This window comes from Haliotis asinina, chromosome 2 (genome assembly GCF_037392515.1).
Source record: "Haliotis asinina isolate JCU_RB_2024 chromosome 2, JCU_Hal_asi_v2, whole genome shotgun sequence".
Taxonomy (NCBI): Eukaryota; Metazoa; Mollusca; class Gastropoda; order Lepetellida; family Haliotidae; genus Haliotis; species Haliotis asinina.
Genome location: NC_090281.1, coordinates 4,926,653 through 4,951,066, shown reverse-complemented (window position 1 = coordinate 4,951,066; position 24,414 = coordinate 4,926,653). Strand labels below are relative to the sequence as shown.

General features: G+C 42.3%; 1 protein-coding gene across 2 annotated transcripts; it reads left to right on the top strand.

Moving 5' to 3' along the window:
- The first annotated feature begins 30 nt into the window (after positions 1-30).
- LOC137273163 (ornithine decarboxylase-like) lies at positions 31-13,019 on the top strand. 2 transcript variants are annotated; one of them, XM_067805650.1, is made up of 11 exons: positions 31-194; positions 2,631-2,730; positions 2,942-3,044; positions 3,640-3,716; positions 4,146-4,318; positions 6,135-6,272; positions 6,601-6,766; positions 9,292-9,433; positions 10,630-10,736; positions 11,279-11,496; positions 11,876-13,019. In XM_067805650.1, the coding sequence occupies exons 2-11, from the start codon at positions 2,650-2,652 to the stop codon at positions 11,988-11,990; spliced, it is 1,320 nt and encodes a 439-aa protein (XP_067661751.1). In that variant the 5' UTR covers positions 31-194; positions 2,631-2,649; the 3' UTR covers positions 11,991-13,019. The 2 variants fall into 2 exon arrangements, with proteins under 2 accessions (XP_067661751.1, XP_067661752.1); XM_067805651.1 differs by having other exon boundaries at positions 138-194; positions 2,635-2,730.
- Positions 13,020-24,414: the final 11,395 nt, after the last annotated feature.

Sequence of the window (24,414 nt, the reverse complement as noted above, 5' to 3'; positions counted from 1 at the left end):
AGTCTAAAAGCTTTTCCATACGGCAGTGTGTTATATAAGGAGAGGTGGTTATTTTGTAGGAGCGTCACTGCTCAGAGTGCGCGAGGTGCGTTTTGCACGTGCAAATACTGATACAGTCACGTGACAAGAAGCCCATGACATTTCAAACCACGCTCCAGACAGAAAGAAGTCACTGAGAATGTCAGACGACGAGGGTATGTTTTTCACTCCAAATAGGGTTATTGTGTCATATGACACGAAAGAGGAAGACATTTTAGACATGAACATTTTCGAAATCATCCTGCAAATGAAACTGAGTTGTCTGACATATATGATCACACCGGTTATAGGATTTTCAAAAGCTGTGATATGTCATATATGTATTTGATATATCAAACTATGTTAGATAATGACCAACGCCGAAGATTCTTTGAAGAATGTTTATATGCAGTCAACGCAACACATGTTAAGGCAGTGGAGCCTTTTATGCTGTGTCATGTATGTCGTTATGTGTTTCGCCTATGTAATGTTGTTCACTTCACGCTCGTCTGTCGGATGATTACATCGTCGACTGCACAAGTTACGCTTTGAGTGTGGAGTATAATCACCCTACGTTCCATTGCGTTGTGATGTCAAGCTCAATGCATTTTACCAGTTGTATGCGCTGAGAACCGGTGTCCACCCAGATTGTCAAGTGACAGAGATATTAAACTTCACAGTTTTGCACGAAACAGGGTAAATACTTCCACAAACACTGCCAGTGGATTGTACAATCATAATTACACGTTCCTCACAAACTATACTTACAAATGAGGCCACTGTATTTATAGAGGCAAAGGTTTATGTGGCACGCTGTTTTACTGTGAATGACTTTTTGAAAGAAAAAGAGAAAGTGTTCAAATGGTCGAAGAAACTCAGCTGTTCGAATTTCACGACATTTGCAAGATACTTGACATAGCCGAGACAATTGGTCAACAATGTTTTGTATGAAAGGCCAGACAATCATACGCCTGTCATGCTCACTGAATGCATTCTTGCCCGTCGTAATATTGATGGCGTAAAACTAAACTCACTCAAAGCGGGATAAGAAGTCAGAAAAAAACGCTTTTTATGGTTCTGGTCATGTATCGTTTCTAGGTTTCATGTTTCAAGGACAATGACAGATCGGAAAGCTACAGGTATGCTTCAGCATGGTACAGTGTGTGAAGCCCATTTCTGGTGTCCCCGTCGTGCTATTGTTGGAATATCGCTAAAAGCGTCGTAAAACTACACCCACTCACAGTATGGTGACCACGGCATGGCGTTGCTTGTCGGTTCAACGTCATCAGAAACACCATTTTGCACCTATGGCCACTTCATTTTAGGACAAACAAATTACATACCATCCCCGCACCGGCCGACCAGAGGTAACGACCCCATACCTACACCAATGGATGCGAACCACACAGGCAGCAGTCCTTACATCCCAACATGGTAACTGCGAGAACAATTCACGGTATCTGAGCAGGATGCTTAGCACCGCGGTCAACTCTGATGTCAGAACACCCTCGTGAACGTCTCCAGCATACGTCACGTTTCCTGATTTCAAGTGAAGTGTCTGCAGACTCACAGGTGAACTGTACCTCGGACAACGCGTTCTGGAACGGCATCACTTTGGAGGCGTTGGTATAATGATCCAGGTGGGATAACAGCTGCAGTAAGCACGTCAGTGATTTTGGTAAACGTGAACTTATTGAATACTATGAGGTGTCGACCCGAGATTTTGCAAATGGCCGCATAAGCCGCGTTGGCAACACCATACCGCCAGGCCAAACCTTGCGCGTGTTGTACAGTAGTATCGCAATCAGAACAGTGTTTGTGTTATCCTGGTCCGTCCCTGATTTATCACCCTTTCATCACCTTCAGAACGAAATGGAGTTGCGTGCACGACGCCATCCGAATCATCCACGTCTTCCCCCAAAAGTACGCCCAGTCGTTCCTAAGATGTGGTATGATCTCCTGCGTTTGGTGACTTTAACGAGGCGAAGGTGCGAGACCTTCACCGATGCACAGGGTCAACAAGCTCGCTCCTGACAATGTGAACTTGCTTGTGAACCTGGTCTTGTGGCATGACTGATTTACATATGCCAGGTGCCCTGTTTTTATGGGCTGTTGACAGTTGCTATCAACATTTGCCTTTCCATCTGATAACGGGTACGGTGGGGCAGCTGAGTGTGGAAAGCGTTCCCTTGTCACGCGAAGACCCGGGTTTGATTCCCAACATGAGTACAATGTGTGTAGCCCATTTCCGGTGCCCACCGCCTTGGTATTGCTGGAATATTACTAAAAACACACTCACTCCATCTGACAACATTTCGGTCAAGTCAGTAAAAGCTTGACACTCACACTGCCTGTTGTTTGTGTGTCACAATAAGTTTGGCCTCCGAGTGTATTTACATTCATTCACATTGCTAAATTCGAATTCACCCCGACCATCTGAGTTCGATTCCCAAATGAATGCCTTTTCTCAGAATGGATTTATTTTTTTTTATTCTGCAAATGTTATACTATAGTTGCTATACAGATATATGTGGTCAGACGTTGGTCTTCCACTGTTCTAGCTGAAACGTTCTCTCGTCACACCGAGCTAAAAATGTTTTTCTTACATCCAGACAGGCGGTAGTTGCGGGTATGGAAGGGATGGTTCTGTACGAAAATGGGGACGGCATCAACGACAAAATAAGCAGAGTTATCACCAGGGAAACGGAAAAGGTATTCTCTACCCTCTATCAGGAAGGCCTATGTCTTGTCTACAGGAGTTCATCATGGGTTTTCGATTATGCCTCATCAGAAATGAAATCGGCTTAATTTGAGTAACATGACTCCCTTTTAGTGAATACTCAATATGATTAGGGTTGTTAAAGATTATTCTAATGCCATGTCATCATATGCAAAATATGTTTGTGAAATATTTTCATTAAAGGACGAATATTTTGAAGACGCCTTCATCACAATTGATATGGATGATGTCATAAGAAAAATGCTACAATGGCGCAGGTATCTACCCCGAGTGAAGCCACACTACGGTACGTAAAGCTGTTGTAGGTATACTACATATTTAAGTGACGATAGATATAAGCGACGAAATCAGTTAACTTGTCGGCTATGAAGTAAACTCTTTGCGAGGCCCTCACAAGGAGACACCAAACCACGTCCGTACGTAAAACGCTGTCGGATACAGCACTCATACCAACTTTGGCCCCAATTGTTGATCAAAACGTAACTCTCATCTATCTATTGCTTCTTTGATACAGGCAACTTAAAATTTGTCCCCACTCGTCTGTAGTACGGACGTCTGTCTTTGTTTTCATAATTTTGGTTCGCCCCGAACGTCTGAGAAAACTTCACTTCGGACTTTCTTTCAACACGAAGCACACCAATCAACACGACGTGGTAGAACATGAAGTCTCTTCAAAGTGGGGTTAAATCTTTCTCACTTACTCAATGATAATGTTCGTGATTGTGACAATGACCATCCACCACAATGGATCAGCGAATGTACACCCGAGCTTGAAACTGTCATCTCTCCGTTTTCGGTGATGACGAAATAATGCCTGTGAGAACTGGGTGTAAATGGGTTATTCGGAATAAGTTATAAGAGTCCCAGTTTTTGCATTTCAGCTGTCAAGTGCAACAACGACCCTCAGATCCTCTCTCTCTTAGCTGACCTCGGCGCCAATTTTGACTGTGCCAGCAGGGTAGGTACGGACCAGTGATGGTCCGGGGTAGAGTAGGCTTTCTGCAACCCATGCTTGCCATAAAAGGCGACTAACTTATTCGGGTGGTCATGGTTGCTGACTTCACATGTCATCGGTTCCCAGCTGCGCAGATCGATGTTCCTACTGTTGATCACAGGATTGTCTATTCCAGACTCGATTATGTACAGACCGCCACCACACAGCTCGAATATTGGTGCGTGCGGCGTAAAACTAAACGCACTCACTGCCAAAATAGGAAGGCTTGTTGGCACCTTCTGGAGATGAAGTGTAGTAACTTGCAATCCTTTATTTTAGTATTATGTCGAAAAATATCATTCACAATAATGCACCTTCATTAAACAAAATTGATCTCTAATGGAATGGGTTCAAAGTTTGATGAATCAATTGTAATTATATATTTTCCTTCAGAATGAAATGGACTCCATTCTTGGTCTGGGCGTGGAGCCATGTAACATTGTCTACTCCCACAGTGTCAAATGCTGTAGGGACATCAGATATGCGGTTGCTGCTGGTATTGATTTGATGGCATTTGACAGCCAGCATGAACTCATCAAAATAAAGTCAATTCATCCTAACGCAAGGTACAAAGGACGTTGCTGCCAGGGCCCGCTTTTTGACTGTGTACTTTTATGATCACATTTAGCATTTATGCCCATGAATTAATGCAAAAACTGAACAGGACAGAAAACCGAAACTGAAATTAATTATTCTGCTCTGGTCCGGTTGACAGACGTAGACAGGTTTTTAGTTTTCACACAGCCTAAAGCAGCTTACATTGTAATCAGTGTTGCAGTATTGTCACCCCATTAATTTGTTTGGTCAGTACAACAATATGCAATACACGAGGAAATATGCTCATATGCAGTACGTACATCGGATATCTACCGCCTCAAACATCATCATACGTGTGTTGTAGTAACAATTCAGATTTCTTTTATCATTTTTATTCCATCACAGGTTGTATTACAGGCAGAAGAATGACATGTGTTGGCATGTACATCATCAAATTGCACACGCATGAGTGGTGTACATATATAAGCAGATGGAAGCTGCATAGAAATATCATTACTGCGGAGGGCATATTAGTTGGAGTAGGTCAAACTGTATGTGTGCTTAATTGACGGAAATCAGAGTATCGTCTCTAGATGATGCCATTTCCGAGTAAAACCAATATGATTGTTATTTTTCATTGCAATAAACCTTTCCGTATAGCATTTGTCCTTTCGGAAACTTATGGAATTTTTCAAAGGATATATCCTGCTGTTTAAGATTTGAAGTAGATATTAATCTATTTGCAAGAAGTAAAATGTGATTTACTATTTGATTGCTTGAGGACAGTTCAGACAGAATAATTAATTTAGATAGTTTCATATTAGTTTGGAGGTTGTTATTTAGGAATTCAGCTTTAAGCCGAAAGTTCTGAACAATTTCACAATCGAAGAAGACATGTGATATGTCTTCTGTGGCAGTTTTACAAAATGTACATGTATCGTCATCAACTAACTTCATTTTCAATAGATCCTTTTTGTGTAAACTATTCTGTTTCGACACCTGTATTGAAAGTCTAAGAGCTTGCAGTCATTTCTACATTTCCTATAATAGCTAAACACATCTACCAAGTCAATTTCCTGCTGAAAGACAGTGTTCCAATGTTTTAAAGGCTTGGGTGTAGAATCATTCTTAATTAGTTCGTCATAAAATACTCTTTAGCCAGTAGCATTACAGATAATATATTTGTATTAGTTTTGCGTTTCTTATCTGATATCTCCAATTGTTTGGAGTATTGTTTAGCAGGACTATATAAGAACGTTCCCCGTATTTTGTATCTCTGTTTTAAATTTTCAAAGCTTAGAAAGCCATTATCATCACATAAATCGTTTAGCCTATGTATACCGCGACTAAACCAGTTGTTTATAATGTATGAGGATTTAAACAAATAGTTCAACCAAATCTTTTTAGTCAAGATTTGGCTTACATCATTTTCCCCAATATTAATTTTCCTATAGCATTTCCTCCAAGCAGACAAAACGTCTCTCCAATAAGGATTATCGCGGACAGATAGACAGTCAACAGAATTTGAGCCAAGTTAGGATAAATGCACAATAGAACAGATGTTTATCGGTTCCATATTTATGTTTATATACTTTTTCAATGAGGATAATTTCAGAGCATTAATGAAACATTCTATATCAATCATTCTTAGACCTTCTCCTTTGTAGTTGATCTCTTTATTTTGTCATTTTTGTTTTTCCATAAAAATCCATAAATTATTATATTAAGTTCTTTGATGTTTCAGGTGGGTTGGACAGTGCTGAGAAAATGTGTACAATAGTTGAAATTGCCAAAAGTTTTAATGGCAGTGATTTTTCCCATAAGAGTCCAATTTCTTCAATTCAGATTGTTGCTAAGAGTGAAAGCTTCAGACAAATATAGCGTGCAGCACCGGTTAAGCGTCCAGTATGGATGTGAACAGCAAGACGTCCGGCCTCTTCTTTCAGCCGCTAAGGAAATGGGGCTGAATGTAGTGGGGATCAGGTACTGTATCTGGTTGTCTGGAAGGTCCCTGGATCTTGACATTCTCTCGCTTACAGACCTTACGTCAGTTTTAAATAAGCCCTAGCACGAACGCTATCTCATGATTCTACATATTATGATTCCTCCTAGTGTTGCAATGTGCTCTTTTCCACTGTTTGTAAGAAACCCGATTTCAGTTTTGAAGCTCTTATTAACCAAATATTAAATTTGTTTCCTGAAACTATCTGACTCAGAATGGTATTGAATAATTACAAAATCGCCAAGGTGCCACTAGATATCAATTTACTCGTCGAGAATCATTTCAGTTGTTATTGTATACTTTTGACAGTTTCCATGTTGGAAGTGGAGTCATTGATGGCCGTGTATTCATTGATGCCATAGAAAGAGCTGATAGGGCCTTTACTATTGCCTCCGAACTCAACATTTCCCTGAGTATCCTGGATATTGGAGGTGGTTTCTTCGGACAGAAGAGAGCTCCTGTAGAATTTAAAGAGGTAACTCCATTAACATCCACAGGCTAGCAATACTACTTTACGACCAAAGTAATGTGTTGCCACCATTAGATAATTATTAATAACACAAAAATAATGTTTTATGGTGGCATCATTGATCTCCAATCACAAACTGTTTCACTCAGGTAAGCTGTTTTCATCATTACAATCTCAGCAGCGGAAAACACAAAGAAAGAAAGGTTATTATATTAGTTGTGTTTCTGCTGAAGTAGTTTTTAATCCTTTTTGTGACGCAGCTTTTTCTTACGCCTCTTAATTGAATATACGTTGATGTACATTTGGAGGGGTGGGGGTATACGTGACACTTACCAGTTTGCACGTTATTCTTCAATGCTCATGGACGAAATATTGTCAGTATACAATTTTATATATTGAAATCTTGTATATCTAATTGCGGCAGATCAAATTCTTTTGATCGTCACATATTCTTGCCTGGAGGTATGCTTCCATATAGACAGCAGCTACGGTGAACACAAAACGTAACCTGTCATATCGCATTTTGCCAATCACTGGATTTTCTGGCCCAGGCTCGATTTGATTTCACACAACATCGCGCAGCTGTGATACTGCGGACAAAAATATCTTAACAAGAATAGAAACCTTTCACATATTGTACAGTCAGTGAACATTATCATTAAACATTTGATGCAACACAGCCAAAACTTTTCCCCAAATACATTTACTGCACGTGCACATTGAAAACAAATGGAAAAACACAAACTTGGTGTTACCCTGACAAATCTGCTATCAGTCATGGAACTGTTAGTCTGCACGACTGATGGTGATTGTTTCACACAGAAAAATACCTTAAAACTGGAATAATTTGAAAACTATTGAAATAGTTTTGAACGCTGGACAGTCCGTGACGGATGTTGCACGCGCCTTTACTTGCAGTAGACAGACAATTCATAACCTCAGGAGCAGCTGATCGCCCACGGCCAGGGGTTCCCCGTGTGACGTCACAACGAGATGACGTTGCAACGAGATGACGTTGCAATAGAGCTGCATCATGTGCGTAATCGCTTTGTGACCGCTACTTCCACTAGTAGAGAAATGTTCAGTGGTAGAGTGCAACCATAGACAATACGCAAACGTTTACGACTTGCAGGCATTAGAGCCCGGAGACCATACTGGACCCATTTTGACACACGTCCATCGACGTTAACGTTCTCTCTGGGCGCGACGTCACCAACGATTTACTCAAAGAGAGAGTAATCTTCACGAATCACGTTTCACGTTACATTTTGCCAACGGAAGAGTGAGGGTATGGCGTCGGAGAGGGGAGCGACATGATCAGTGCTGCGTTGGGAACATTTAACAGGTGGGAAGCATCATGGTTTAGGGTGCCTTCATGGAAGATGGACGTACTCAACTCATGACTGTTCAAGGCAACATAACGGCCAGAAAATACAGAGATCAGATTCTCAATCCCGTTCATCCTTCCTAGAGACAACATGGCCCAGGTGTTACGTTTCAGCAAGATAACGCTACACCTCCCACTGCATTTTTAACCAGATAACCAGAACTCGTCTGCACAATGCTAGTGTTGACGTCATGGAATGGCCATCTCGCTCAACTGACCTCAACCCAATCGAACACGGCTGGGATGAACTGGGCAGGCGATTACCCATGCAAAGGATTCAACCACAGATTTTGCAGGATCTGGGACATCATTTCATGAGCCAATGTCGCCGACTTCCGGTACGAATCTTCGTTCAAGTCTTACGGTCAATGAGGAGACGTTGTGCAGCGGTGCTAGCGTATAACGGCGGTCACACACGAAACCAACCGACTTACTTTGATTGCTTTTGTTAACAGTGTGATTTCCTTTCCTGACAGTCACTATACATTGACCTCCTTCGCAGATTTAAGAACAATAGTGTGTGTTTCTTTTCCTGAGTAAATGTTGTTTTTAAGCGCAAGTTAGGTTGAAAATATCGATTTTTAAAAAGGCGTATTTGTGGTGTCGATATTTGCCAGTGTAATTGTGTTGAGTATATGTTTTCATGATATTGGCACAAGTGTACTATCGATGTGCTTTCAGCAGGGGTTTTGTCTGGGTCGTCGACCCGTGAAGGTCCCGGGGTAGAATAGGCCTTCAGCAACCCATGCTTGCTATTAAAGGCGACAATGCTTGTCGTAAGAGGCGACTAACGGGATCGGGTTGTCAGGCTAGCTGACTTGGTTGACACATGTCATCGGTTCCCAAGTACGCAGATCGATGCTCATGTTGTTGATCACTGGATTGTCTGGTCCAGACTCGATTATTTACAGACCGCCGCCATATAGGTGGAATATTGCTGAGTGCGGCGTAAAACTAAAACTGACTCACTCACTCGTCTGGGTTGTCAGTCGCTTCTATTCAGGTATTCTAACACTGACTCTGATGTGGATGTGAAATCAAAGGATGTGTGTGTCTTTCCGTAATCTCACAAGACAGAGTTTCAATTTTACTTACTCAATACATCTTCACCACAGAAACAGCGTGTGTTTACTGGTATTTGCAGGTTGCGGACCTCGTCAACATTGCCCTTGAGGACCACTTTCCAGCTAAGAGAGGAGTGAGGATAATAGCAGAGCCTGGTCGCTACTTTGTGTCATCGTGTGCGACTCTGGTCGTCACAGTCATCGGGAAGAAGGTGATGCAAGGTCAGTATACGAAAGATATGAATGTCTTGAATAACTTCCTCTGGTGGAGGAGCTGTAATGTAGCCTAGTGGTTAAAGCGTTCTCTCGTGTTGCCGAAGACCTGGGTTCGATTTCCAATTTAGGTGCAATGTGTGAAGCCCATGTTTGGTGTTCTTGTAGTGATATTGCTCGAATATCGTTAAATACCATACTCTCACTTTTCCAAGGGACACTATTTTACGGTGTTTGTGGGTAAGTCGCAGTATGTAATTGTTAAACGCTTGCGTGTGACTGAAACCTATTGTCATTTGTTTGAATCCACGTCCCTGTTATTAGAGAAACAAGTTATAATGCATCGCGGTAAAAGTTATCAGTTTAGTGTGAAGGTGACCTTCTGAAGATGTCAAAAAAAAGGCGTCACCCATCACAGATGTGGGCATTGTGGGCGAGCTGGCTAAGGCGTCAAGCTAGTAATCCAGTGAGCATAAGGTGCCGGGATCGAGCCCACCTGTAACCGGGTGTGAAAAGCCTTGGAGTCAGCTTTGTGTACAGACTCTTTCAGTGTTGCCACAACCTCTAGTGCACAGTACACAACCCTGCACAAAGTCGTTGGTATATGCCCAACGTCTAGTTCCGGGTGCAGAAACGTGCAGTTAAACCTGGACAAAGTACAGTGACTATGTCCCTGTCCACCCAGCTGTGAATGTGTACCTCCTAAGGGTGAGTGGCTGCAAAAGTTGTATACTTCCAGGGAGTTGAGATTGATAATACAATGTGCTTTTGAGATTGACATCCAATGATCGAGGGAAAAGTACCGGCGCCTTGAGCAGGCACTAGTTGCGTGGATGTGCGTTGTACAGATGTCCAGTAAAATAACGCAGTATAAAGATTTCAGGATAGGATCTGAACATTCCAAGTCGCTCCCTCGTGTACTGTTTCTTACCAGGTTCATTTAGACACTGGCTTCCAAACCCCATGTATCACATAATTCAGATTCTTAAGTGTACTGGCAATGCAAGTTTCAGATTTACAATTTCTGAACTATGACTGAATTTTTGTGGTTTCGTGAAATCCTCGATTCACATTATCTATGTTTCACGTCAGTTTGTAAACGTTTCAGGTTTGTCATGTTCTAAGGCAATTGAATATGTACAACCTTGCTACTAGCTTAACTGAACGATTTTTTGAAAGTTTGCAAACAAACTTCATACCTTCAGATGGAGTTGAGAATGTATTCCTGTACTTTCTAAATGATAGCGTCTTTGGAACCTTTAACGACACCTTCCCGGATTGTACTGGAGCAAAACAACCGTCGCTGCTGAAGGTAGGCTGTCCAACGGCATTATGTGTATAGCGGTCCTTCTAAAATATCATCATGAGCTTAGGCGGATCCAGAGGGAAGGGGCGGGGAGGGGCGGGGTGTGTTGACAGGGATGTGTATGGGTGTGATAGTTTATTAAGCAAATTTACATATTGGAACAAAAATTCTGCAAAAGCCTCAGATTTGGTATGATACTTTGATTACGACCAGCGTTTATTGAGTATTTTATGTTTATAAGTTTTTGAGTTAGACTGCAATTCATCGGTCTTTAGGGCTTTAGTGTCATGTGTATTCTGGCGCGTAGCAAGCCATTTCTTCCCTTGGAGTCCGTTTGGTTTTGATTGAAGAGATTCACATTTAGACAGTATTGAGAGCTTGTGCATTTTTTTAGCAACAATCATATGTAAGCCCTGACCTTTTTTCAATGTTGGTCAACACGCCGCTGGTATTTTAGTCAAATGTAGGACTTGATTACAAGGTTTATGTGCATGGTGTTTCTACAAGTAGACAAACAGGTTATTACTTCCTCAGTGTTCGTGTTCCAGGCTCCACGGAGTGAGGTGACGTTCAAGTCCAGTGTCTGGGGTCAGACATGTGCAGGGGATGACTGTATTTTCGATGAGTGTCAGCTACCAGAGCTGGAAATCGGGGACAGGTTGTTTGTGGAGAATGTTGGCGCCTACCCAATGTCGATGAGCAAAGGCAGGGCATTTAATGGAATGCCACAACCTACTCCTGTCTATATCTGCTCGAAAACATTGTGGTAAATAACCATTTCTAGAATATTCTGTATTCCACTAAAATAATATTCCATATTCCATTATCAGAATATTTCATATTCCATTATCAGAATATTCCATATTTCATTGAGAGCATTCCGATTGTATCAACACATTTATGAATCACAGCCAATACTCTGATGGGGTGTTTGTGAGCACAACAAACTATTCTTCAAGAGTACATTCAATACATTTAATAACTGTCACTTTGAGCCAGTTTACTGAACCGACTGATAACAAGGGGCAAGTACGCTTGGCATTAGTGTAACCATTATCTCCTATTTCATCCACCAGAATACCAAACAAAACCAATCTGAAAACAGTTGTTACATGGTCGAACTTCTTGTGTTTATGGTTTTCCAGGAAATCCCAATTCTGTCAGAGCAGAGGAAAATTTCAACTGAACTCCGAAACAGAGGTCAGTGCCACTGACGAACAGTTCACCAAAATAATACGGGAAACGCACCATGGAACCTAGAAATGCAGTATCATCCATCTTGGCGGAGAACTGAAACAGAAGTTTCGGAGATTTTGAGACAGAAACCTGACATTAAACACCTTCACTGGCAACTCTACTGTCGCTATTTTTAACTGTTTGTACGTAATGTACAATAGCACACTTGAGATGCGGTGGGGTATCCAAATGTCATGTACGACAGGACACCCGGGTTGTTTGGGGATTCTACGTGCGCTTCCGGCATTTTAGTTAATGCAGATATAAATAGGATGAGTTGCCAAACAACATACATCTTTTTACACCTAATCAACCCTCAGTGTAATCACTGTGCTTACATTTCACATCATTCGGCACATTTTAGCTTTGTGGGTATTCATATTTTCTGAAGCGCATTCATCAGAAATTCCACTTTATGGTATCGCAGCAAGGTTACATGCAAGTTCAGACAACTGGTTGACACCGCGTACACTAGTTCATGATATTACTACTTCTCTCCACAAATTCTCCAGTTCGAGATATGTTAGGTACTTTTTTGTAGTTATATTCTCTTATTAAAGCTAAATGTTATATTAATTGTTTATTCAGGAATGAAAAAAATTCGCAAGCCGTATTTTGTAACATTACGTAAACAGGTAATAATTACATAACAACGTATATTAAGAAAATCACTTTTATTATTGTTTTAATGTTTTAAAAGCAGCAATACACCAGTATGAAATCCTTCCACGGGAGCAAAAGTCGCCATTGGACTTGTTCCGGAACAACGCAAGTTGGTCACAAATGCCCTTGCTGCGCTTTGAAAGAATCCCCTATGCACAACTTGTGATTGGAAACACCGCGTGCGTCAGTTTTTCGATCTGCGGAGCAATTGTTTACAATTGGCAAGTGTTCGGTTTGGAAACTGTTCGCCTCGAAGTTTCAATTATCGACTGCAGGCAAGTCGCAAGGGTATGAGTGCATATGTCCCTATATATATATATATAAAACGTACCGATGAATTTCCCTTTATGCAAAAATGTAGATTGAATAAAGAGGAATGGGGATTGGGAATCATGTTTTACCTTGCCAACTGAAACTTGAAACCTCAGAGACTTCTATTCTGAATCAACTTTTCGTAAAAGTTGAGTTTCAATCGCTATTATTGGTTTGTATTCATTCTCACGTACGTTCTCACTGCAAACAGACTAGTCCCTACTGATGACAATACAAGAAATATAAATACCTTTACATCTAAAACTTCGGTTAAAGAAATACATCGAATTACTTTATCAATGGGGACAGTTATTCCACCACATTGATTGTGTTCAATCCTGGGGATTCTTCTCGTAATAAACACGATCGTCGTGATGCCCCACTTGTATGTACGGAAATATATACTTTACTTTCGGAAGAACCATCTTCATATTCCCATCCAGAACAATTATATCTATACACGGAACTGAAATAATACGTTTACGTTACTCGTACGACGTAGGTGTATTGCAGAGGGAAGTGAAGTCTGTAAATACCTCTATGCTTGTACATTTTTGGCTGATGTTGCATTGTCATATTCAACATTACTACGTTATTGGTTGTCAGATACGGGTTGTAACATGATGGGATCTGTCGGGCATGAGTGCAGTAATTGTGACGGCATCCAACCTGCTGCAAAACTGTCAACCTCCACAGAAACATTATCGTCCCACGTTATGTCTGGACGATGACAACTAGATCAGTCTTAGAACATGTATAGTAGTATAGGGAATGGGGAGAAAAACCGGTAGCGGGTACACTTTGCTCAGAAGCTTCTGAGTATAGCTAATTCTGCTACCAGCATATATATTCAACAAGACCCATTCGATAAGACCACTTTTCGGCTGCTCCCAATTACTCCCAATTATAGTGTATTCCCAATTAGAGCTATGCGGGTACATAGACATAGAAATATGCCAGGAACCAAGCTCTCGCGAGAAGCATATACCGAGATCCGATCGGGTCGTTTGTCCATTCGGGAAGCGAAGAGGAAGTATCACATATCGCAAGCTCGATACACACGAATCCGAGGTGGTATAGACAAACCCACAACTCCCGATATATCCGAAGACTTGGAGGCCCTGCTGCAGAAGTGTCGCCCCATGTTGCTTTCCGACCGAGAGAAACAAATCCTGGAGCAATCGGGACACACCTTCTACGAGCACTACCAGATCCCCAAACAGTTTCTCGAACTCTACTTGCTGTGCTTTCGTCCACTAGTAGAAGCCGGCAAAATAGTTGATTTCGTCTACATCTACCCACCCAACCAATTTCGACCCTCGGCGGGCAAACTCCGAATCATTCTCGCTGATAACTGCTATCCGGGCCCCAAGGACAGACACAACCGATGCACCGACTGCCTAGCCACTCTATCGGAACTGCCTGCTCTCTTCGGACCCGACAACTCTACGTGCAAGTGTGGTGCCACCGACCACTGCGTCGACAGCAAGAAATGCATTCTCTGGGAACAGAAAGCGATAGACTACACACCCCAGGAGCGACTTCCACTCGAGGTTCCAGAAGAGATCGAGGTTGGCAGCTGTTGTGTGAATATAGAGAACCTATATGACAACGCCTGCCTTTTCTGGAGTATACAATACGCACTCCTCATCAACAAATTGATGGACCGTTGTACGTGTAAGGAGAAAGAGTCTTGTATCTTCTGGCTGTTATCGGAGAAAGCAGAGGTACCACAGGGGCGGGGTAATATTTGGCATACCCCATTACCCGACTATGGTGGACCCAAGCATATGGAAGTAGCACCCCCTCCATGCAGCGAACACAAAAAAGCTGCGAACGTCCCAGAAGGAGTCTACTTATGCAAAAAGTTTGCTGTAGCGGGACACGAAGGGAAGAACCGGCTGTTATTGCTACTCGATCCCCCGACTGGGGAAACGATTCCAGTCTATGGCTACAAGATACGAGAAACGATTCGGGCTGCCGGGGGAATAGAACGCCTACGGTTAGTGCGGGAACCGTTTCTATGCAAGCTCGGTAAAATCTGCTACTCACCTATATCAGAAAAGAAAGACGATAGAGAAATCGAATTACTGCTTCCAGACATTGGACGAGAATAGGTCCGGCAGCTCGCCTAGTATTTTGGTAGATGCAGTCGTGGGCTTACAAAGGACGAATACTTATCTAGGCTAGTTTTTCGTATTCCAACTGCTTTTCGTGGTACCCTACTACTTTTTTCCCCTCAAAAAACAACACTCTACTGCATAATGAAGGGATCCCCACGTTTCGTCTTGGGTGTTTCTACCTTCTCGGTCGGTGTGTGCACTGATTTGCTGTGCTTCCAGGTCTTGTAGACGACCTTCCAGAGAAAAACAGCGGCTAGCGAAAGGTAGGTCCACCTTTGGGCTGTTTCTAGTATCTGCCGCACCTTCTGGATATCCAGATGGGTCTCTTCTTGTTCCTCCTCAACGTTTTCTATTTCCTCTTCCTCATTGTCCTTATCCAGCATCGACAAGATGTCGACCAACAAATTCGTGGTTTGCTCCATATGAGCCGGCAACGTATTCGTGGTTTGTTCCAAACGAGCCGACATCGCTGCAGTTTGCTTCACACTAGCCTCTAGCCTCCCCAAGCGGTTGTAGAAGTCCTGGATGGTGGACACAGTCGGCTCTGCAGCAGGCAATACGCTCTCGCTAGGGGGTAAGATGGCCGCAGGCAATACGCTGCCGGCAGACGTCTCACTAGCGGGAGCAGGCAATGCGTCTGTGCTGGTCGGAGGTTCTACAGCAGGCTCTCGCCATATGTCGTAGAGTCTTGTGGATCCAATACCGAAGCGCTTTTTGACCTCGCTTGCTGGGAGCACCCCTCGAAGGGAGCGTATTTCTTGGACCTTTTCCGAAGACAAATCTCTTCTTGGTGGCATGGGGTGTTTTTTTCCTGGGAATATATATATATATACCATACTTCCTACTTGTCTATATAGGAACCAATCCTCTCCCAGGAAACTTCTAATAATGCTTAGCAATGCTTAGCAATGCTTAGTAATGCTTAGCAAATGCTTAATAATACTAAGCATTTGCTAAGCATTACTAAGCATTGCTAAGCATTGCTAAGCATTATTAGAAGTTTCCTGGGAGAGGATTGGTTCCTATATAGACAAGTAGGAAGTATGGTATATATATATATATTCCCAGGAAAAAAACACCCCATGCCACCAAGAAGAGATTTGTCTTCGGAAAAGGTCCAAGAAATACGCTCCCTTCGAGGGGTGCTCCCAGCAAGCGAGGTCAAAAAGCGCTTCGGTATTGGATCCACAAGACTCTACGACATATGGCGAGAGCCTGCTGTAGAACCTCCGACCAGCACAGACGCATTGCCTGCTCCCGCTAGTGAGACGTCTGCCGGCAGCGTATTGCCTGCGGCCATCTTACCCCCTAGCGAGAGCGTATTGCCTGCTGCAGAGCCGACTGTGTCCACCATCCAGGACTTCTACAACCGCTTGGGGAGGCTAGAGGCTAGTGTGAAGCAAACTGCAGCGATGTCGGCTCGTTTGGAACAAACCACGAATACGTTGCCGGCTCATATGGAGCAAACCACGAATTTGTTGGTCGACATCTTGTCGATGCTGGATAAGGACAATGAGGAAGAGGAAATAGAAAACGTTGAGGAGGAACAAGAAGAGACCCATCTGGATATCCAGAAGGTGCGGCAGATACTAGAAACAGCCCAAAGGTGGACCTACCTTTCGCTAGCCGCTGTTTTTCTCTGGAAGGTCGTCTACAAGACCTGGAAGCACAGCAAATCAGTGCACACACCGACCGAGAAGGTAGAAACACCCAAGACGAAACGTGGGGATCCCTTCATTATGCAGTAGAGTGTTGTTTTTTGAGGGGAAAAAAGTAGTAGGGTACCACGAAAAGCAGTTGGAATACGAAAAACTAGCCTAGATAAGTATTCGTCCTTTGTAAGCCCACGACTGCATCTACCAAAATACTAGGCGAGCTGCCGGACCTATTCTCGTCCAATGTCTGGAAGCAGTAATTCGATTTCTCTATCGTCTTTCTTTTCTGATATAGGTGAGTAGCAGATTTTACCGAGCTTGCATAGAAACGGTTCCCGCACTAACCGTAGGCGTTCTATTCCCCCGGCAGCCCGAATCGTTTCTCGTATCTTGTAGCCATAGACTGGAATCGTTTCCCCAGTCGGGGGATCGAGTAGCAATAACAGCCGGTTCTTCCCTTCGTGTCCCGCTACAGCAAACTTTTTGCATAAGTAGACTCCTTCTGGGACGTTCGCAGCTTTTTTGTGTTCGCTGCATGGAGGGGGTGCTACTTCCATATGCTTGGGTCCACCATAGTCGGGTAATGGGGTATGCCAAATATTACCCCGCCCCTGTGGTACCTCTGCTTTCTCCGATAACAGCCAGAAGATACAAGACTCTTTCTCCTTACACGTACAACGGTCCATCAATTTGTTGATGAGGAGTGCGTATTGTATACTCCAGAAAAGGCAGGCGTTGTCATATAGGTTCTCTATATTCACACAACAGCTGCCAACCTCGATCTCTTCTGGAACCTCGAGTGGAAGTCGCTCCTGGGGTGTGTAGTCTATCGCTTTCTGTTCCCAGAGAATGCATTTCTTGCTGTCGACGCAGTGGTCGGTGGCACCACACTTGCACGTAGAGTTGTCGGGTCCGAAGAGAGCAGGCAGTTCCGATAGAGTGGCTAGGCAGTCGGTGCATCGGTTGTGTCTGTCCTTGGGGCCCGGATAGCAGTTATCAGCGAGAATGATTCGGAGTTTGCCCGCCGAGGGTCGAAATTGGTTGGGTGGGTAGATGTAGACGAAATCAACTATTTTGCCGGCTTCTACTAGTGGACGAAAGCACAGCAAGTAGAGTTCGAGAAACTGTTTGGGGATCTGGTAGTGCTCGTAGAAGGTGTGTCCCGATTGCTCCAGGATTTGTTTCTCTCGGTCGGAAAGCAACATGGGGCGACACTTCTGCAGCAGGGCCTCCAAGTCTTCGGATATATCGGGAGTTGTGGGTTTGTCTATACCACCTCGGATTCGTGTGTATCGAGCTTGCGATATGTGATACTTCCTCTTCGCTTCCCGAATGGACAAACGACCCGATCGGATCTCGGTATATGCTTCTCGCGAGAGCTTGGTTCCTGGCATATTTCTATGTCTATGTACCCGCATAGCTCTAATTGGGAATACACTATAATTGGGAGTAATTGGGAGCAGCCGAAAAGTGGTCTTATCGAATGGGTCTTGTTGAATATATATGCTGGTAGCAGAATTAGCTATACTCAGAAGCTTCTGAGCAAAGTGTACCCGCTACCGGTTTTTCTCCCCATTCCCTATACTACTTGTATTGATACGCTGAAGACCAGGGTTCGACTCCCCACATGGATACATTGTGTACAGTCAGTCCATTTCTGGTGTCCTCCATCCGTAATATTGCTGAAATACTGCAATACAACTCACTGACTCGCTCACTTCTTACACACAGGCACCCGTGGCGAGCCACCTCCTCGTGGTGGGTGCTGGGTAACGCCAAGAGCTCGCCGACATCCCCGTAGTGGACCCGGGGGGGATATTTGGTCCACCAACCCGTTTGCCGTGGGTTGCAGCCCTGTGTCGGCGGAGGAGGGGATCCTGGTGGTTGAGAGCAATAGGAGCTTGCAACCGTGTTCCTGTTGCTCAATACACCACTTCGGCCCTGACTTCGCCTAGACGGGTGGTCGAATAGGCCCGGTTCGACCAATCGGCTGGTCATGCCAAGCCCTGTGCATGGGGCATTATTATATTTATCAATGCACATATATCATTTGGACTCGTTGTAAATTTGGACTTGGCTATATAATCTAAAACATTTTGAATTTGAAGTATGTTGTTCTGTAATTTGCCTAGAGTCCTATGCCAGAAGGCGGTGGCTCATGGGCCAATCTGGTAGAATTATTAATCTCTTAATTCTTCTGCTGGAGTATATCATCCGGGTATCCTTGGTGCTGCAAGCTGGAGGCCCGCTTGCTTTAGCATTGTCCTTGTGATACTCCGTGGTGGGTGGGGAGCTCGGATGATGAATCATATGACACCAATCATGGCTTATGAAATACCCCCCCAAAAAAACCAAACGTTCACTTGAAATTGATCCCGTTGATACTTCTCATAGACCGTCTCTATCGATTGAGTATTGGCCACGTTTCCTCGTTATTGAGACTCCGGACAAGACACCATTGAAGTTGAACCCTTTCGCAGTATCTAAGGGCATTCAAGGTATTGCTGGGGATGTCAAGAACATTAGACGCTTGCGTTCGGGTGCATTACTAATAGAGTGTGGCAAGAAACAGCAGACAACCAATCTGATGAACATTGAATCTTTTGTGGGCATTCCGGTCACGGTCTCTGCTCACAAGACCTTGAAAACAAATAAGGGTATCGTCAGAGATCGTGATCGGTTGTTTGCTGACATGTCCGAGCTTGATATAGCATGCGAAATGAAGGATCAAGGTGTGCTGTATGTGAAGCGCTTTTCCACCCGAAAAAACAATGAAACAATCCAAACAAATACCTATCTGTTTTCTTTTTCATTGCCAAATGCTCCCAAATCAGTAAAGGCGGGTTACTGCAATATCCAAGTTGAAACCTACATCCCCAACCCGCTCAGGTGTTTTAAATGTCAGAAATATGGACACGGTGTATCTACCTGCACATTGTCTGTTGTGTGTGCTCACTGTGGTGAGAAGACACACACAACAGAAGATTGTGACAGTGACTTTAAAAAATGCACTAACTGCTCTGGCGACCATTCATCTTCGTCAAAACAGTGTCCAATATGGAAAGAGCAAATGGCGATTAACAAAATAAAGTTCACCCAAAATATCTCTTTTTCTGAGGCAAAGAAACTGGTGAAGAGATCTGACCTTCTAGAAAGTTATGCTACAGTAGCAAAATCATCATCTGAATCCAGCTCTAAAATAACAAAATCATCCACAGGATGCCAAACTACCTTGACTTGGGTCAGTTCCGACTCCCCACAGGTTTTATACCCTGCTATATCATCCCAGACTGAGGAATCACTTCCTACTACATCAAAGTCCTCTGATCATAAGTCATCTTCACAGTCACGCTCTGAGTCTCATTCAACAGCTGATAGACAACAAATTGTTAAAACTAAACCCAAACCAAAGTCTGATGCTTCAAAACAACAAAGTGGCAGAGCTCCTAAGGGGTCACAAAATAAAATTCAATTGTTTAATAAATATGGGTCTCTTGAAGATATGGACGTTTCTGAAAACGTCCATTCTAGGGCACATAGCTTGTCGCCCTCCAAAAGAGTGCGGGGTAGATCCCCCAAAAATCCCCCCAAAAGATAGTTTATTCCAATAATATTGTACAATGGAACTGCAGAGGTTTGAGGACTAATTTACATGAATTACAGCTATTAGTCCAAGATTTCACACCTTCAGCGTTATGTCTCCAAGAGACATATTTAAAACAAACAGATGCATTTGACCTTCGCCATTTTAATGCATATCATTGTTTTTCACCTCTGGGTGATAGGGCCACTGGCGGATCATCCATTCTAGTCAAACAAAATGTTATTCAAAGCCCTGTTTCACTTAATACTAATATGCAGGCTGTTGCAGTGAGAATTATTTTACATGTAGCGTTTACGCTATGCTCTCTTTATATTTCACCATCTTCGGCTTTTGCCAAAACCGATCTTCAAGCTCTATATGATCAGCTCCCGAAGCCCTGTATTATAATGGGAGATTTAAATGGCCACAACCCACTCTGGGGTAGTGTAAATACAAACACTAGAGGTAAATTGTTGGAGGACTTTTGTTCTGACAATGATTTATGTATTTATAATGATGGTTCCAACACATATTTACACCCTGGTACAGGGACTTATTCTGCTCTCGACTTGTCACTTACAAATTCAGAACTATTAAATGAATTTGAATGGTCAGTCCACGATGACCTCTGTGGAAGTGACCATTTTCCTACTATATTAAAAGCTGTAACTCCATCTGATGTTCCTCCATCATCAAGGCGGAATTTTACAAAGGCTAACTGGACTTTATATGAAACACTGTGTGCTGAAAAACTTAAACCCGAACTTTTTATTGACGTTCCTGATGCTATTAAATGTTTTACTGATGAACTGAATTCCATAGCTGATGAGTGTATACCAAATTCCTCTGTAGTTCCACACATAAGAAAACCATGGTTCAACGATGAGTGCAAACAAGCTAGGAAGGCAAGGAAAAAGGCAGAACATTATTTCCGTCGCCATCCTATGGTACATAATTTAAATAAATTTAAAATTTTAAATGCTAAAGCGCGGCGTACTTTTAAACAAAACAAACGCCAATCTTGGCAAAATTATGTGTCCAAAATAAATTCTCGGACACCCATGTCCAAGGTATGGAACATGGTCCAGAAAATCAAAGGTAAAGGTACTAAATCTACTGTCCATCATCTCAAACATGGAGATCAATTGCTTACTGATAAATCAGATATTGCTAATAAACTAGGTGAAACCCTTGCTAAACACTCTTCCTCTTCAAATTATGTACCAAAATTCCAGCAATATCAAAAACAACAAGAAAAGAAAACTATTAATTTCAATTCTGATAATGGGGAAGATTATAATGAAACGTTTTCTATTCATGAACTGCATACTGCTCTTGATCAAGCTCATGACACTGCTATTGGAGCTGATAACATACATTATCAACTCCTGAAGCACTTACCAGAATCCTGCCTAGAAACTCTTCTCAATATTTTTGATGATATTTGGACATCGGGTAACTTTCCTCCCTCATGGCGTGACGCCATAGTAGTACCCATACCTAAACCTGGACGTGATCATACGGATCCATCCAATTATCGTCCGATTTCATTAATTTGCTGTGTTTGCAAGACCATGGAACGCATGATAAACAATCGACTAGTTTGGTACTTGGAAGCAAATAACCTTATAACTGATATACAGTGTGGTTTCCGTAGAAACAGAAGTACTGTCGATCACTTAGTGCGACTGGAATCATTTGTTAAAAATGCACTAATTAATAAACAACATGCTGTGTCTATCTTTTTTGATCTAGAAAAAGCATATGACACAACCTGGAAATATGGTATTTTAAGAGACCTACATGACTACGGCTTGCGAGGTCGTTTACCTCAATTTATAGCAAATTTCTTAAAGGACAGACAGTTTCAAGTTAGAGTGGGTTCTACAATGTCTGATCATTACAATCAGGATCAGGGTGTTCCACAAGGCAGTATTTTGTCTGTCACACTTTTTAGCATAAACAGTTTATCAAAAGTTTTAAACGATTCAATTGATGGATCGTTATTTGTGGATGATTTTAATATTTCTTGTGGGAAAAATATGCATACTATTGAACGACAACTGCAGTTGTGTTTAAACAAAATAAATAAATGGTGTCTTGAAAACGGCTTTAAATTTTCTAAATCCAAAACTAACTGTATACATTTTTGCAGAAAATATAAACCAATAAGGACCCTGAACTATCTCTAGATGGCACTCCCATCAAAGTTGTAAAGGAGGCCAAGTTCTTGGGCCTAATCTTTGACTCCCATTTAACATTTCTGCCTCATATCAAGTCCCTTAAAACTAAATGCTTGAAGGCTCTTGACTTGTTGAAAGTTGTTTCCAACACAAAGTGGGGAGGGGATCAAGCAGCCCTCTTACACCTGTATCGATCACTCATACGTTCGAAACTCGATTATGGTTCCATCGTATATGGTGGAGCCTGCAACAGCAACCTTAAACTTCTTGATTCTGTCCACCATCAAGGCTTAAGACTTTGCCTTGGGTCTTTCAGAACTTCACCTATTGATAGTCTCTACGTTGAGGCCGATGAACCATCTCTTACTCAACGTCGTATAAAATTGTCTTTACAATACACTACTAAATTATATTCTGATGAATCTAACCCTGCCTATAACTGTGTGTTCAATCCCCTTTATGAGGATTTGTATAACAAAAAGTCTTCTCTTGTTCCACCTCTTGGGCACAGAATTAAACCATTTATTTCTTCTGCCGGTATTGAGCTGGAAAGTATATCGCCTTCCCGTCTTCTTTCTTCTCCTCCTTGGCAGTTGGTTAGGCCACAAGTTGACCTAACATTAACATTTTTTAAAAAATCAGAAACAAACGACTTACAATATAAACAAGAATATCATCAATTAAAGCATAAATATAGCAATTACAAACCTTTATTTACAGATGGGTCCAAGGACGGTGGCGCAGTGGCTTGTGCCACTGTCATTGGATCCAGAACAATATCTTCTAGATTACCAGATAATAGTTCTATTTTTACAGCTGAAGCTAACGCCATATTAACAGCTCTCAAATATATTCAAAGACACCCGAAACGTAAACAATATATAATCTATTCCGATTCTCTTTCTTGCCTTCAGGCTATTAAAAATATTTCTTGCAAACATCCACTTTTAATAGAAATTATTGAATTGTATAATGATCTTGCTACTGGCCAATACGACATCGTCTTTTGTTGGTTACCCAGCCATGTAGGCATTTCTGGTAACACACTGGCTGACCTTGCTGCTAAAGCAGCACTCAACAAATCTGTGACACCACTTCTTATTCCTTATAGTGATTGCAAAGCCACCATTAGATCTTATATCCGTGATCTGATGCAAAAGAAGTGGGACACCCAAGTGGGTATCAATAAATTACATGAGACAAAACCTTACATTGGTTATACCCACTTGGGTTGTCAGTCCAGATTTGAAGAGGTTATTTTGCGACGATGTCGTGTTGGCCACACTAGATACACTCATGCGTACCTGTTAAAAGGTGAAGATCCTCCATTTTGTATCCCTTGTGATGAGAGAGTCACTGTCAAGCATATTCTGCTTGACTGTGTTGAATTCTCCATCACAAGGGATAAGTATTTTACAGTTAAAACAATTAAGGATCTTTTTACCAGCGTTAATTCTCATTTAATTATAGGTTTTTTAAAAGAAATTGATTTTTTGGGTGAATTTTGAATAATATGTTTCTGTAAATAGATGTATTTTAATGACTGGTAGTTTGAATTAGTAACTTGAATTGTTGGTGGCTGTACCCTCAAAGGGGGTTGAAGTATTGTAAAATTATTGTCCTCCTGAGAGGGTACGTAAGTCCACAAACATACAAAGTAAATTCTAAATGTCCACGTTTTTAATGGTAGTATAAGTGTATTTTTAATGTATGGCTAGATTTCCGAAATTGCTGACGGCTGAGGGGATGATGTAAATCCAGCTAGGGTCCATGCAGGTAGCAAAAGTACTGTAAGTCCCCATGGTCCCTAGTATGGTGATCTACCTTCAGTTGTTGGCAATCTATAGCCCGGTTTTATATTGTATTGTCCTCTATAGATAAATTGTTTTAGGCATAGCTACTAGTTATACATTCACTTCTGTGATGTTC